The 15572-nt window shown below is 51.8% G+C and overlaps 1 protein-coding gene across 1 annotated transcript in view; it reads left to right on the top strand.

Annotated features, from left to right (window-relative positions):
- Nucleotides 1–13209, top strand: part of ACBD3 (acyl-CoA binding domain containing 3) — a 31835-nt gene extending 18626 nt beyond the window's left edge. The window contains exons 5-8 of the mRNA XM_077779847.1: nucleotides 1553–1727; nucleotides 4670–4856; nucleotides 7379–7663; nucleotides 11070–13209. Of these exons, the coding sequence (XP_077635973.1) occupies nucleotides 1553–1727; nucleotides 4670–4856; nucleotides 7379–7663; nucleotides 11070–11281 (859 nt within the window). The 3' untranslated portion in view covers nucleotides 11282–13209. The remainder of the gene's footprint in view (nucleotides 1–1552; nucleotides 1728–4669; nucleotides 4857–7378; nucleotides 7664–11069) is intronic.
- The last annotated feature ends 2363 nt before the right edge of the window (nucleotides 13210–15572 follow it).

Here is a 15572-nt window from a genome sequence, read left to right on the forward strand (position 1 = left end):
CGGGCCGGCCGGAGTCCGAGGGCCCGACGACGCAGACCCAGCACAGAGAACCTGCCGGTGCGGCCTGTGGCAGGTGCCTTTCCCAGTATGGGATTTGGGACCCGCAGCCATTTCCTGTGTGGGGTGGTGAGCGCAGCCATCTCCCCAGGGACCGGCTCTGGAGGAGGGGGTTCCCGGTACAGTCAGGAAGGGGTTAACACCGCAACGTGGGGGAAGGTCTGTAGAGACTTTGAGGCCCCACCGTCTCAGGTGTCAGGTGGGGCACCAGTGGGCCTCAGTTAGTTAAGCATCTGATTTCAGCTCAGGTCATGATCTCATGGCTTGTGAGTTCGAGCCCCACATCTGGCTCTCTGCTGTCAGCACAGAGCCCGCTTGGGATCTTCTGTCTCCCTTCTTCTCTCTCTCTCCTTCTCTCTCTCTCTGTCCCTACCCCATTCTTTCTCTCTCTCAAAAATATACAAACATCTAAAAAATTTTTAAAAAAAGAAAAGAAAGGTGTCAGGCTAGCCCCAGAGCCACCCAGGGCCTCATTCTGTTCCGTTGGAGAGAGACCAGGAATACGCCCTCTGGGGGCGGCCGGGCCCGGGGCATTGTGGGATTCTGCTTCGTTTTATTTGTCATCCGTCGAGGTCTTTGTTGAGTTGGTCACGTAACCAAGTCAGCACGCGGAGCCTGTCTGGAGGAACGCGACAGGCGTTTACAGGAGCACGTGTGCCCGGATACGGTTTTCCGTGTTCTTCAAGGCAGCCTTCAAGTTTTTTCTTTTAATGTTTAAGAGAGAGAGAGAGAAGACAGAGTGCAAGTGGTGGAGGGGCAGAGAGAGAGGGAGACACAGAATCCGAAGCTCTGCTGACAGCTCAGAGCCTGAGGCAGGAGTGGAACCCACATGACCCGAGCCAAAGTCAACCACTTAATGACTGAGTCTCCGGGCGCCCCAAGACACTTTAAATTAAATGCTGAAGACCGTGAGGTGTTCCTTCCCACTGACCAGGGCCCCTGGTGGCCTCTTCCAGCCACTCTTCTGCCCCTCCTGCTGCTCCTCTGTGCAGGCGGAGGAGCCGCGGCCCGCAGTTCAATGTCTCGCCTCTGCCCTGGAGGACAGTCCCCCTCTGACAATGTCCCGGTCAGAGAGGACTGCCCGGACTCGAACCCTGGTCCTGGCCGCTCCGGCAACGTGATCTCGGCCCAGTTCCCGGTCGCTGCACCCCACCGCTCAGCCTTGGGTGCGGGGCGGCCCTGCGCGGGCGTGCTGGGGCCGAAGGGCACGCAGTGGGGGCGCAGCATCGGTCGTCACGGTGGCGACACGAGGCCGATCCGCCTGTCCCCATCCCCGTCCGTCCCAAATTCTCTTCAAAGCCTCTGTGAAAAACTCGAGGCCAAGTTTACGTGCCGAAACCTTTCCTCCGGGCCCGGGGTCATGCCGGTGGGCCCGCGTCACCCGCTCTGTCACTTTGGAGAGCGGCAGGCGGTCGGAACGAGGAGCTAGGACGCTTCGTTGCGCCGCGAGCGGCCGCCCCCGGTCCGACCGGCGCGTGTTCTCTGCGTTCCGCAGGCAGCAGATCATGGCGGCGCTGAACTCGCAGACGGCCGTGCAGTTCCAGCAGTACGCGGCGCAGCAGTACCCGGGCAGCTCGGAGCAGCAGCAGCGCCTGGTCCGCCAGCTGCAGGAGCAGCACTACCAGCAGTACATGCAGCAGCTGTACCAGGTGCAGCTCGCCCAGCAGCAGGTGCGCCGCCCGGCCTCGAGGCAGGCGCTGACGCCGCAGCGACAGGAGGAGGGAACAGGGCCTGCCGCGCCCGCTGTTGTGTCGTCACGGGGTGTCTGGGGGTCGCGTGGGCCCGGAGTCTTCCTGGCGAGTCCACCCTGGACGCTGAGGGGCAGCCCTGGGGGTGGTGGTGCNTTGGTCTCGCAGAGCCAGGCCGGCCGCGGGCGACGGTCCTCCTCCATCCCTGCCCCACGCGGGGGTGGGTGCCTGCGGGGAAGGGGCGTGGGGTGAGGCCTGGCTCTGCCGTCGTCGTGTTCCGCATCAGACTGGTCACCTGCGGTCTGATTTCCCGCCCTTCCTCCTCGTCAGCAGGAAGCAGATAAAAGTCCCGGTGCCTGTCCTGGTCCCCACAGTGTCAGAGGCCTGTGTGAAAGGGTCCCGTACATACGGCAGAGACCCGATTTGACGCTCCCGGTTCATGCCCGGCAGAGGCGTGCCTGCCCCGCGGAGGGGGCCCAGCCGGTCCACTCCGTTGTTTTCTCTCGGAAAGCGCCGACTGCCGCTCCTCGAGCCTGCGTGAGGGGGATGTGGGACATGATCGGTGTTCCGTGTCGCTTTGCCAGCCTCTTTGAAAGTTCTTTGAAAATTCCCATCCTCATTTAAGATCCCCTTCCCCGGAGTCCTCGGCGTTACCGGGAGCGGGAAAGCGTGGCAGGGGCTGGTCGTCGTGAGGGGATGAGAGCGGCGTCCCGCTAGTTTATTCAGACAGCAGGCGGGCATTCCGAGGGGTTTCCGCTCTGTCCTCCGGAGCCTGCCTCTGCTTTCGCACGCCGCCCCCCCCACCCCTGCTTCCCCGACGGGCCGCGGGGTGGGTTTTCAGCGGGGTGGCTCGCACGCCCGTCCTCTCAGAGGCCGCTGTCATTTACGTAAGAGATCCGAGTCACGTAGGGCAAGCCAGGACCCTTGGGAAGAGAAGCAGAGAGAGCTGGAATCCGGAGTTTGCACTGCGGTGCCGCACCTGTGTGGGGTCCTCGGAACGGAGGAGGAGAGGGGTTAGGGTCGGCTCAGGGGGTCCTCAGCCCTCACAGAGCGTAATTTCTTTATAAAGACTGAGCTCAGGCTTGTTCCTGCAGAAGTGTAGTTACGTGGGTGATGGTTCGGTGCCTTCCTGCACTTAGACTTCCCCAAGTGCAGGTGAGCGAGGACATAAAGCAAGTCACAAGCTGTCCCGTAGGATCGGTGCGCCCTGCGGGAGGGTGTCAAGCATGGCCTCCTGCAGAGCGAGGCCCGCTGATCGTCAGCACAAGTGTTTTGTTTTTTTTCCCCTCGCTTGTCATTCAGTGACTGTTCTGAGTTTGCCCACTTGGTTTAGTTGTCTGCACCTTTTCTGGAAGCTGGTACTCTATCTAGGATACTGATGTGGGAAGACTGAGATTCTAAGCCTCGGAAGAAGGTCTTTTGAGTCTTCCATGTATCGCTAGGCTGCGTTAGCACCAATAGGAAGTGTTGCTGTTCTTTGAAGTCGTAGGTTTGTAGATGATACGTGAAGCGTGTGCACAGGTATGCTAAAATGTGTCACGAGCCTAAACCATGTGGTTATAAAGGCCTTTTCCCCCTGTGTTTTCTGTTTCTTTCTTTTCTATTTCCCTAAACATGCTCATTTATGATTTCTTGTTTTAGTTTGAAGATATTCTAATGCCCAGGTGTTCGCTAACAGTACAACGGATAGTTTTGTATTTTCACAGTGGAACTCTCTAGCAGTGCACACAAAATACCATTACTTGTGACTCTGGATGAACTTTACAAAAATAATGTTTAGTGAAAGAAGCCAGACACAAAAAAGAGTATTGATTTTCCACTTCCATTTGTGTAATGTTGGCACACAGGCAAAGCAGATGTGCACTGTTCTAAGTGAGAATAGTCGTTACCCGTGCACTGGGAGGGGGAGGGTCTGGAAAGGAGCTTCTGGGAGGCAGATAATGTCTCGATCTGGTGTTGGTTCCAGGGATATGTTTGTTTCAGGAAAAACGGTCAAGCTGTACATTCGTGTACACAAATTTGTACACTTTTCTACATGTATGTTCACCTTCAAGTTGCCCAGAGGTTGCCGAAGTAGTAATTAGGTGTATCTAGTAAGATCTGTCCATCTTGATAGGAGAGTGGAATGGCCCCCAAATTATTGTCTTTTGTGTTGAAGATGTTTTTACTCTTCATTTTGACTCAGGACGTCTTGATTCTGTTTTTACGAATGCACGTATTTTATTCATAATTGTGTGAACAGTGACGAATTTTCACTGAGGAAGTATTTTGATCTCAAACTCCATTTATAAGCCTCTTTAATTCTTAGGTTGTTGGTTTTTATAACATGGTTAACTGTTTTCCATTGTGCTGTGAGGTTTTCTTATGGTGAAGGTTTAATTCATTGGATGCTTTGTTCATTTTAGAATAATTATCTGTATTTGATTTGTCGCCTCCTTTGGGGGCCTGTATCAGATTTTACTAGTGATAGTTTCTGCCTTTGCACATTTTCTTCTGTGATCATTTATTTCTACCAAGTTTAATTTTCCTGATTTAGCTTCTGTGTTTCTGATTCTGATCGAGATTTTCTTCTGTCCATTTTAAGAACAAATGTTACTGGGTTCAGTCTTTGCCTTTAATTGTATTTGGGGTTGATGATTTCTACCTATTTTTTTCCTGGTCAGTTTTTCTAACGATCCTCAGGCCACAAATATGTGACTCTTGTTACAGGTTTTTGCCCACGATAATTTGATCATTTTTAGCTCTCACTCTGATACCGTACTGGTAATCTTCATCACAGGGAGGGTAAGACGGATGAAGCGTATTAGTAGTTTCTTGGAGGAGAGCACTTTGGTAGGACACCAGTGCGGGGCTGGAACGTGTGCCGGGATGCACGCGCTCTGCGTTGGCCTGTCAGCGGATCTTCGCTCTCTCCCTACCTGCAGGCGGCGCTCCAGAAGCAGCAGGAAGTAGCAGTTGGGGGGGCTGCTTTGCCTGCATCATCGAAGGTGAACGCAGCCGTGCCGGGTGATAGGACGTCAGTTAACGGACAGGCCAAAACCCACACGGACCACTCTGAGAAAGACCTCGAACCCGAAGCCGCAGAAGAAGCCGTGGAGAATGGACCAAAAGGTATGGTTTGGCCCCTGTGTTGCTCTGTCCAGAGGATGTAATTCCGAGATTTCACAAAAGGCGAGTTGGGGGTCCGGCTAACTAGCATTGAAGAGTAATTAACCTGCTTGTGAGAGTTGGTTGCTTTTTGACCCTTTTAAGTCAGAGTCTGGTGCTTCTGGTGACCCTTAGAACAGCATGGAAGAGCAGGTTGCCTGGGGTTGTGTGTTAGCTATCCGCTGTTGTGTAACAAATTGGACCCAAGTTTGGCAGCGGACGGGTAACAAACGGTCATCGTCTCACATGGCAGGTGAGGGATTGGGGGGGTTCAGGAGCCGGGGTGCAGCTTAGCTGAGCGGTGGTGGTTCGGGTCCCAGGGGTCAGGATGCTGCCGGGAGGCCCTGCGTCCACAGCGGCTCCTTCACGCGGCTGGCCGGCCGACGCTGGCTCCTGGCCCTGCGAACCCTCCCCTTCGGGCCGAGCGCCCTCTGTGCCGGGGCTGGCTTCCTCCCGGGCGTGGGGTCCAGAGGACGCGGTGGAGATACAGTGTCTCTTATGTTCTGAGTTTGAAAGTAACACGTCTGCCTCCACCATATTCTGTTGGTCCCAAGTACCGGCCCTGGGACCCTGCGGGTGGTGACCCCCAGATGCTGGAGCCCCAGAGGTGAGGCTCATAGCGTGGGGTGCGTCCTGAGGCCGCCTCCCATGTTACAAGGTGGTTTGAGACATAAGTACTGGAAGGTAACTTTGCGTTTTCAAAGGTCTAGCTTCTTACGGGCAGCTCATTCTTTCGTTCAACAACCGACTGAAGAGGTTCTGAGTGCTGGGGGCACGGCGTGAGGCCGAGTTAAGACCCGCGGTGGGTGCCGTAGCTGCCGTGAGCGCTTTGGGGGGGGGGCACCTCGTAGGTTGAGAGCGTGTGGGTGGGGACTGTGACCTGGTCGCAGCGATCAGCAGAGGCTTCCTGGGGAGGAGACAGCTGAGCTGGGAGAGCCCAAGCCCGAGTAGGAGTCCACTCAGGAGGGAAGAGAAGAGCGTGTCGGGGACAGTGGTCAGGGTGGTGGTGTGGTTCACGAGAAAGTCCATTTCAGACTTGTCTGTTTAGAGTAAGTAACAGAAAACAGCTTTGGAAAAGCCCTTGAAATCCTGTGGTTTAACTCCTCTTCCCTGGTTTTCTTTATAAGTTTATTGGGGTGTTTTTTTTTTTTTTTTTAAATAATCTCTACATCCAACATGGGGCTCGAACTCCCAGCCCCAAGATCAAGTGTAGGCTGCTCTACCAACTGAGCCAGTCAGGTGCCCAAGTTTGTCAGTGTTTTGAAATGAATCTCTGGTCAAAGGCTCTGGGACCATGTCTGGGAACCTGCCGAGTACTCTGGTGCACATAACGCTGCTCGGCGCTGTACGAGCTTTTCCGTTTCTTTGAGCCCCTTTAGAATTGCCCCTAGAACTTGACCTCAGAGCTCAAGACTTTCTTTTCTTTTCTTTTGACGGAGTGACTGAAGTCAAAGCCCAGTTTTCTTTGTCCAGATCCAAAAGTGAATTTATTCGTAAGTGCAGGTCTCCTTTTTTTTTTCTTTTCTTAAAAATTTATTTAGAGAGAAAGGGACAGCGACAGAGCACATGAGCAGGGGAGGGGCAGAGAGCGAGAATCCCAAGCCCAACATAGGGCTCAAACCCAGGAACCGTAAGATCATGATCTGAGCTGAAGAGCTGGACACTTAACTGACTGAGCCTCCCAGGTGCCCCCAGATCTCCTTTCTTTATTAGAATGTGCCCCTGGGTCCAGCTAGAAGTTTTCCATGGTCAGTCTTCAATCCCCATATGTAATCAGTGTTGGAAAAAAATCATTTTTTTTTTTTTTAATTTTTTATTCTTTATTTCTGAGATAGAGAGAGACAACGTGAGCAGGGGAGGGTCAGAGAGAGAGGGAGACACAGAATCTGAAACAGGCTCCAGTCACTGAGCTGGCTGTCAGCACAGAGCCCAACGCGGGGCTCGAACCCACGAACCGCGAGATCATGACCTGAGCCGAAGTCAGACGCTCAACCGACTCAGCCACCCAGGCGCCCCAAAAATCATTTTTTTTTTTAAATGTTTTTATTTTTGAGAATGAGAGAGAGCATGAGTGGGGAGTGGCACAGAGAGACACACACAGAATCCAAAGCAGGCTCCAGGCGCTGAGCTGTCAGCACCTGACACAGGGTTCAAACTCCTGGACCGTGAGATCATGACCTGGACGGAAGTTGGATGCCCAACTGACTGTGCCCCGCAGGCGCCCCCAGACAAACCACTGCTAAGATTGTGGATTGCATGTATTACTTGAAGTGGTGTGGTGGCCTCTGAGCATCGGGGGACAGTGGCAGACGTAGCCGGTCGGGGGGGAGATGACCACGTGAAGCCTGGATGCTCCCAAGTCCTCGGTCCCAAGGTACCAGGTGGCACTTGAAGCCTGTCCAGGGCCGGACGGGGGTCCTGTGCGAGTTGCTGCCCGCAGGTGACGGCCCGTCCGCTTCAGTGTGTGTAATTCCTGTTGCCTGTAGAATCTCTTCCAGTAATAGCAGCTCCGTCCATGTGGACACGACCCCAGATCAAAGACTTTAAGGAGAAGATCCGGCAGGACGCAGACTCCGTGATTACAGTGGGCCGAGGAGAAGTGGTCACCGTGCGAGTCCCCACCCACGAAGAGGGATCGTATCTCTTTTGGGAATTTGCGACAGACAATTATGACATTGGATTTGGGGTGTACTTTGAATGGACAGACTCTCCAAACACTGCTGTCAGCGTGCACGTCAGCGAGTCCAGTGATGATGACGAGGAGGAGGAAGGTAGAGCCGCCGGGCCCCATTGAGGGTGCTGCGGGGAGGAGGGGGTGGCAAAGCTGGCACGGTGCCCGTGTCCCCCTGCCCCGTGCTTCCCGGTTAACCCTTGGGGACAGGGACTCATCCCTTCGTTAGTGTGACCTTAGCCGTGAAGGCTAAGGGGCAGGCCAGCCTCCCAGAAGGGACTGGGGCCTGAACGTGACATTATTTAATGCTCTGCAGGTCCCCTGGCGGGGAGTTATTTTACTGCCTTCCGAGTAGCGTTTTACTTTGAGCATTTTGTGTCGAAAAGCCGAATGTGTAAGATCGTTCTGAAAAATGTTTAAAGAGTCAGCAAGAAATTCTGCCAACTCTGGAATTGACTTAAATTTACATTTCTGATAATTAGCTTTTCTGGTTTCACTCTAAGATTTTTTTTTTTTTTTTTTTTATTTCTAGGAGAGAGAGAGAGACAGCGTGAGCAGGGGAGGGTCAGAGAGAGAGGGAGACACAGACTCTGAAAATAGGCTCCAGGCTCTTAGCTGGCTGTCAGCACAGAGCCCGACACGGGGCTCGAACCCACGAACCGCAAGATCATGACCTAAGCGAAAGTCGGACGCTTAACCGACTAAGCCACCGAGGCACCCATAAGATGGTTTTTTAAAAGTAGATGCAGAAGCTCACACCAGAACGTCCTACCTAAAAAATTCCAGCTGTTCTTCCCCATTTCACAAGAACATAATTTTTTAATTTTCTCTAAGTAGACAAAACAGAATGTTTTCAAGAGCAGTGTACACTCCCTGTCTGGGAGATAGGTGAGAAGATACATGCCCACTAACTGAGAAGAAGGACTCGTTGATTTGTTTGCGGGGCAGTGAGAGCCCTGGGCTTGGGCACAGACTAGTAAGTGCTCAGTGGAGGGCGATATGGGAGGAACGCCCTGACCGTGACCGTGGACAGGCGCCTCCCTGTGCTTGCACCTGAGTCAGCCGACTTGTTGACACACTGCTTGTTCCTGCATAGGGTTGGCAGTGTTTCACGGAGATCACGCTGGGATAGATTAAAAGCGGTAGTTGTCGGAGGTCTGTGGAGGGGGGCTAAACGTTCGGCCAGCTTTTGAGGTGGGCAGTTGGACCGTGTCGCCACACAGGCCGCAAGCCAGGCCCTGTGGTCATGTACAGAAGTCCATGGCGGGCCCAGAGTCTGGAGGAGGAGTTTGGTCTTCCTGTGACATCCTATCTTCCGTGGCCTTGTCTCGGAGGGCGGTAGCAAGAGAAAGCCTTGCCCGTCCACACTGCCGGCTGCGCCAGAGAGCCAGGGACGGGAGCCAGAAGAGGGCAAGCTGGGCAGGGCAGGGTGGGTGCCAGGCCCCCAGAGCAGTTGCAGGACCGCGACCAGCCTTTCTGTTGTGTCCTGGGGACTCGGGGGAGTCAGGCTGTTTGCAGGGGCCTGGGCGGGGGCTTATGTGCAGACTGCCGGGGATCTGGAGAGCTTCGCGAGTGACGGAGAGGCAGCCCCGGTTCAGCAGCAGCTGGAGGCCGTCGAGGTCTCCGGCCCTGGCTGCTGGCGCCTCTGCGGGCTTCCTGGCGCAAGCCCTCGGCCGAGTGTGGTTTGGGGCTCCTGGTGTTGGGAAGGGTGCTGGGAAACGGGGTGGGGGTGTGTCCGGTGCTTCTCTGGAGGTGGGAGCCAGGGCTTCCCTGATCTGTGCCCTAGTGTTTGCTGTCCCTCAGATGGACATGGCCTTCGTGTCCCTGCACTGCTCCCAGCCTGCGGTGGTTTCCACCTGCAGCTAATCCACTCATCCCTCTGTGTGTGCAGAGGCGGCAGCGAGGGTCTCAGGAGATGTTTGCCAAGAGTGACCTGTTCCCTTTTCGGAGATTAGCTCACAAGCCGCGTTTGTCCGTCCTTACCAAGGCCCTGGCCCCGTGTCTCGTGGTCCCTGTGCATTTGATGGGGGTCCTGTGAGCTTGGCTTAAGGGGCAAGGGCAGGCCAGCCTTCCCGTTCCTTGTCTGGGTTTTTCTCCACTCGGTCCTGAAAGCCAGAGCGGTTTGTTTTCTCTGAGTGTGGATGGTCACTCCTCTTGCTCAGATCGTCACAGGCACGCTGGTTGCCAGGTCCCGAGTCTTTGCTTCACGGACGAAAGGTGCCCTGCTCATCTGTCCCAGCAACCTTCAGTTTTACAGATTTTGAACAAAATCGGGACCCTGGGTTAATGGACCAGTAACCCATTTCATGGGTATCCTCATAGGCAAGAGTTTGCACTTTGAAGGGCTCTGCATTTCCTGTTTGCAAACGAAGGACATTTCAGTATTGCCGTGATAAAGCAAATCAGATTTGGGTCTATTTGATCAGACTGTCATTTGCTCTTCTTTTTTTTAAATTTTAGAACAGTTTTAGGTTTATAGAGAAAAGTTGCAAAGACAGTACAAAGAGTTCCCATATGCCCCGCACCCAGCTTCCTGTGCAGTTAACATCGGGATTGTCCTGTGGTGCGTTCATCGTCCCGATAACCCATGTGAATCCATTACCACTAGCCGGGGTCCATGACGTATGCAGCTTTCCCTCGTTTCTGTCTCATGTCCCAGGGCCCCGTCGGGACACCACACTGCAGCCTATTTCCTCCAGTTCCTCGCGCTTGGAGGGTTTCCCGGGCGTGCCCGGTTTAAGTTGCTGACAACAGCGGCCACGGGCGGCCCTCGTGGGGTTCACTGCCGTTGCAGGACTTGCTGGGCCCAGTTAGGGACCTGCGCGTTCCTCGGACCTGCTTTCCCAACGTTGTCCATGTTCAATACGTGAAACAGGTTTTAAGCTGCTTCAGCATTGTTCTGGCTCGTCCTTGTTTCCTAACCTCCTGTCATTACAGTTCAGACACTGTCCCCTGGGGCAAACCCGGAATCAGAGCTCGTGTTTTTTTGCCACTGGGGCCATCCCTGGGTTACACGGGTCTGTGGTGACAGTAATGGATTTTCAGAGCATCTCTTGGTGCCTTCCTCTACTGTGGTTTCCTCATTTTACTTTTTACATCTAGGGCAGACAGAAAATACTAGTTCTCACAAGTTCGGTGTCCCCTTCCTAAAATAGGATTTTCACATTGTTGAAGAAGAGAAGGAGAGCTTCACGACAGCGAGATGCCACCTGCCTGGAGGAGGTGGCTAAAGGGGTGCGGACAGGGAGGACTGGGGCTCCGAAGTGGGAGCGGTTGGCAGAATCCGGCGGGAGGGATTGCACCCCCAGATCGCGGTCGCTCAGGTAGAGGCATGAACCTGCAACGAAGGAAGGCGGAAATGAACCTGAGTGTGCTTGCACCCACGGCAGCGGTAGACTGCTCCAGAGAGTTCCTGACCGGTTTCTCACAGAGAGGGTGGGGTTTCGGTGCTGGTGCACACAGGGCTTTCCTGGACCCGACACTCATGTGCCTCCTTCTTCCCCCAGAGAACGTCAGTAGCGAAGAGAAAGCCAAAAAGAACGCCGCCAAACCTCTGCTGGACGAGATCGTGCCTGTGTACCGGCGGGACTGTCACGAGGAGGTGTATGCCGGCAGCCACCAGTACCCAGGGAGGGGCGTCTACCTCCTCAAGTTCGACAACTCCTACTCTTTGTGGAGGTCAAAGTCAGTCTACTACAGAGTCTATTATACCAGATAAAGACGTGGCCGAGGCTGGCGTGCAGGGTTGGGCAGGAGACGGCATTTAGTTCAGAGTTTCTTTTGACTTTTGTGGAGCGTTGCGGTCAGTGTTTCCCCTTTTGATTTTGGTCTGATGGCTCATGAACTCTCGTTGGGACTCAGGGGGTCCTTGAGACTCTTTAGCATTAATCCTCTGGGCTTAGAGGGAGTCCCTGGGCCCGTCCGGCCCTCGGGTGCTGCCTGGCAGAGTCGCTGGCGGATGCGGAAGTTATGGGAGCTGCGTGTTAAATCTTTAAGGTCTCCGAAATAAAACCTCCCCACGTTGACCCCACCTGGCTGCCGGTGAGTCCATTGCTGCCTCCTTCGTGTGGTTACGGGAGCCCGTAGTCACGGTGACCTCCGATTGGAAGTCCTTGCGTTCCCAGTCTGCCCGAGGTGCAGCTGACTTCGACGAAGGTCATCGTTTTGAGATGAAGGTCATCGTTTTGAAAACGTACAAACTCCAGACCTCACAGGTTATAGTAGAAAAGTTGCCTCAGTTCGATTTTGTTCTGAACGACCCAGATTGTTTTTGCTTTGGGAGTACAGCTGTCTAGGTCAGAGCCCTGTTACAGAGAACTACTTCCCCAGATAATCTTAAGAACATTCCAGGCTGATTGGGAATTGAACTCTCAGGACACCTAGAACAGCTCGGCGGTCCATGTGGTTAGCAAGCCTCTGCAAGCTCGGGCTCCTTTCTCTTCCTCCGGGACCCCCCTGCCGGTGCCACGGCCAAGTTAATTCACTCTGCCTCGATTTGGCTTTATAGAGTATCTCCAATTGAACCTGTTTTCCACACAAGCATACAGTTAGGGGGTTTTGTCAACTCAAATTGGCACCTGCTGAACTAAAATCTATAAAATTGCTTCAGTATAATTGAGTGTGTGGGGAATCCCTTTCCACTACATGGAAATCACTGCCAGAGACAGCCCATTGTCTTCTCCTGTGTTCGTGCTTAGGCATGGACCCTTTGCAGGTCTGGTTTGCACTTGTTCACTGGAGAGAATTGGAAAAGCAGATGCCCGAGCTGAGATCGTTGCACAGCTTTAATCTGCATTATGTCTTTATAGATGGGAAGAGGCACGTCTTTGTTTTCCTTACTGAGAACAGATACGGCCTCAAATTTGTAGGAGCGATTGAGTAGCATAGAGAGTCCTGTTTTCAGAAGGGAGCGTGGTATCCATAGAACGTGGCAAAGACAGCAATACGAAAACAGTACTGGATGTTGTTACTGAAATACTTAGAATTTTAAAACTTCAAGTCCTAAATCACTTCTTGCAGGAGGGTCCCCATCGATTCAGCTGCTTCCTGTACAGTTCACAGCACCGAGGGCCCGGTCGTTGTCTGTGCATTTCTTTCTGGTTTTTAATACCTGGTTTTGTACGTACCTAACTCTCTCCTCTTTTGGTTATTCAGGAACTGGATCGTTTTCTCCTCTGAGTAGAGCGTAATTTGTGTTCTTTAATTTGGATTCACTAGTCGCAGCCCGGAGGCGTCCACGCTGTTCTGTTGCGAACACGTTCAGGCTGCCCATCCGCACTCATGTATATACGGTAGCGGAGCCGTGGGGTTAGGCCCTTCTTGGCTTTTTTTTTTAATGAGAAAATACTGTATTTAAAATGTAAAATAAACTTTTAAAAAGCAGGCACTAATATATATTTCTTCCAGCCTTTGATTACAGTTTTGTTCTTGCACATGTTACGGTGACTTACCTTCTGCAAAAACATCGTTCTCGGGAACCGCAGGGACCACCTCACATAGCAGTGGCTCCTGTCGTGCGCTCGCGTCAGAGCAGTTTGGGTTTTAAACTTTTCTATTGCCTCTGGCTGTTGATTAGTACAGTACACGTGCGATTTCAAAAAGATCTTGAAAATAATATATTTAATCAATTAAAATGTTTCTCTGTAATCTGTTGGTGTTTCGTTGATACAGTTACTCTTGAAAATTGTTAGTAGTGTATTGCTTCATTTTAGAAGGACTAGAAGACGGGGGCACCTGGGTGGCTCAATTGGTTAAGGGTCCGACTTCGGCTTGGGTCATGATCTCACAGCTTGTGGGTTCGAGCCCCGTGTCGGGCTCTGTGCTGACAGCTGGCTCAGAGACTGGAGCGTGTTTCAGATTCTGTATCTCCCTCTCTCTCTGACCCTCCCCTGCTCACGCTGTCTCTCTCTCTCTCTCTCTCTCTCAGAAATAAACATTTAAGAAGTTAAAAAAAAAAAAAAGGACTAGAAGAAATGTCCTAGATGATCTTTTTTGTTTTAAAAAGTTAAACACCTACAACAGACTGTTTCCAACTGATTATTGAGTGTTTGCCGTGAATCACCGCGGTGAGTGAAAATAGATTTTGAACCTTCCAGACTTCCTGATGATGCATAAAGTCGTTTCCCCCACATAAGCACGTGCGTGGCGTGGTCCTTGATGGACGTCGCTGGGACCACCGGCTTCCCAGTAGCTCCTGAGGTGTGGGCCCATGAAGCATCCATCCAGGGTGTGTCCCCGTCCGTACAATGTGCGGCACCAGGAACTCCTCTAAAAATGACCCCGCTGAGAGACAGGGCAGGGCGACTTGGACCTTAAATTCTGTTTGGTCGACACTCAGAGACACAGACGGAGGGGTTCCTTCTGAGCCGTTGCGGTTCCGTGAAGCCAGACCAGAGAGTAGCTAAGAGCTGTCAGTGTGCGAGCACATGTTGGACCACGTTGCAAGCCTTGACCGCCTGCCTCCCAGAGGAAGAGAAGCAGCCAGTTCAGACCAATGAGCGGCTGCTAATAATTCTCTGGGGGCTCGGAGTGCGGCAGTCTAGCCCTCCTGTCTGCGGCCCAAAAGTATGTGCGCGCGAACTACTCGGGGCGGAGCGGATATCAATTTTATTTCCCTTCACTTAGCTCTTCAAAAACATGTCCCCATCAGAGTTGGACTTTGATCCCACATATTATTTGCTAAGGATCCTTTGACTTTCTTATTCAAAGTTTTTGAAGATCAAGTTGATTATTGTCCTTTCGACACTCTTATTTTGAATTTATTACACAGTTGCTATTTCAGATGCTTCTTGTTTTGCCTGATTTATCATGTAACGACAGCAGCCTTGGCTACATTCTCATTAGCTGGCGTGGCCCCTTAATAGGTTGTCATTTGATTAGGGTACTTAATTTAGTACTGGGAAACCAAGTGGCCGACTTCTCCAGAATTGACCTTAGCATTTGGACTCCGGCCATATAAGACGTGGTGTGACAGCATACCTGGAGCACTTAACTCCTTTCTTATACTTCAAATAAGGTCTTAAGCACGATTGCCCAGTTTGGACTGGCGCCGAACTGGTGACTTGCAAGTCCGTGAAAAGAGCAAGTACAAATTTGATTACAAGTGTTTTTTGTTTTTTTTTTTAACCTTTGTACAATTCTCATAGTCTTTACCCTTTGCAAAGATCATTAACTTAAATATCTCCAGTTGAAGGTGAGAACTTTTTCTTCTCTTTGGTGTGGCAAAATAGAGAAACGTAAACCTGTTTTTTGCAAGGCCTACATTTTGCAATTTTTAAAATTCCAGTCTGTGTTCATGGGGGGGGGGGTGTCCGGCTGCCGTGTTCTTGCAGTCTGCTGGTTTCTCCCACAGAATGCTTCTTGGCCAGTGTTCTGTGAATGGAACCTTTCAGGTTACTTCTGAGTTTTCATTGTAAGTGCTGTTCCGTGAACACTCCTTTATGTCTTTCTGCACATCTGCAGGGCATTTTCAGGAGTAGATACCAAGAAGTGAGAACTAGAATTGCTGGGTCATGAGTTCTGTGTATTTTTCATTTTAATAGACCCTGCCAAATTATCCTCCAGAGTGGCTGAACTAATTTCCCCTCCAACTCCGTAGAGCCCGAGAGAATACTGCTTTTTCTATCCCTTGATATCGTCAGACTTCAGTCTCGGTCAATCTGATGGGTGAAAAATGAAGTTTTATTGGGTGTGTCCCCGATAACCAGGAAGGGGAGGCCTCTATCTGTATTGGTCTTCCGAATTTCCCGTAAATGCCTAGTGTGTGCCCTTTGACCCATTTTTCAGCTAAATAATTTTTAAATTGATTTATTGGCATTAAAAATATAGTTGGTATGCTAATCTTTCATTATATCAAAGTATTTTCTCCCACATTCCTGCAGGTCTGTTAATTTTGTTTGTGGTGTTAGGTGTGTTTACCCATGTCTGTGTTTGGTCATAGATGATATAAACTATATTATAATGTCAGTTTTATTCCATTTTTTCCTTTATGACTTCTGTTTCTTTCCATA

The sequence above is a fragment of the Crocuta crocuta genome, unplaced genomic scaffold (genome assembly GCF_008692635.1).
Source record: "Crocuta crocuta isolate KB4526 unplaced genomic scaffold, BGI_CrCroc_1.0 scaffold322, whole genome shotgun sequence".
Taxonomy (NCBI): Eukaryota; Metazoa; Chordata; class Mammalia; order Carnivora; family Hyaenidae; genus Crocuta; species Crocuta crocuta.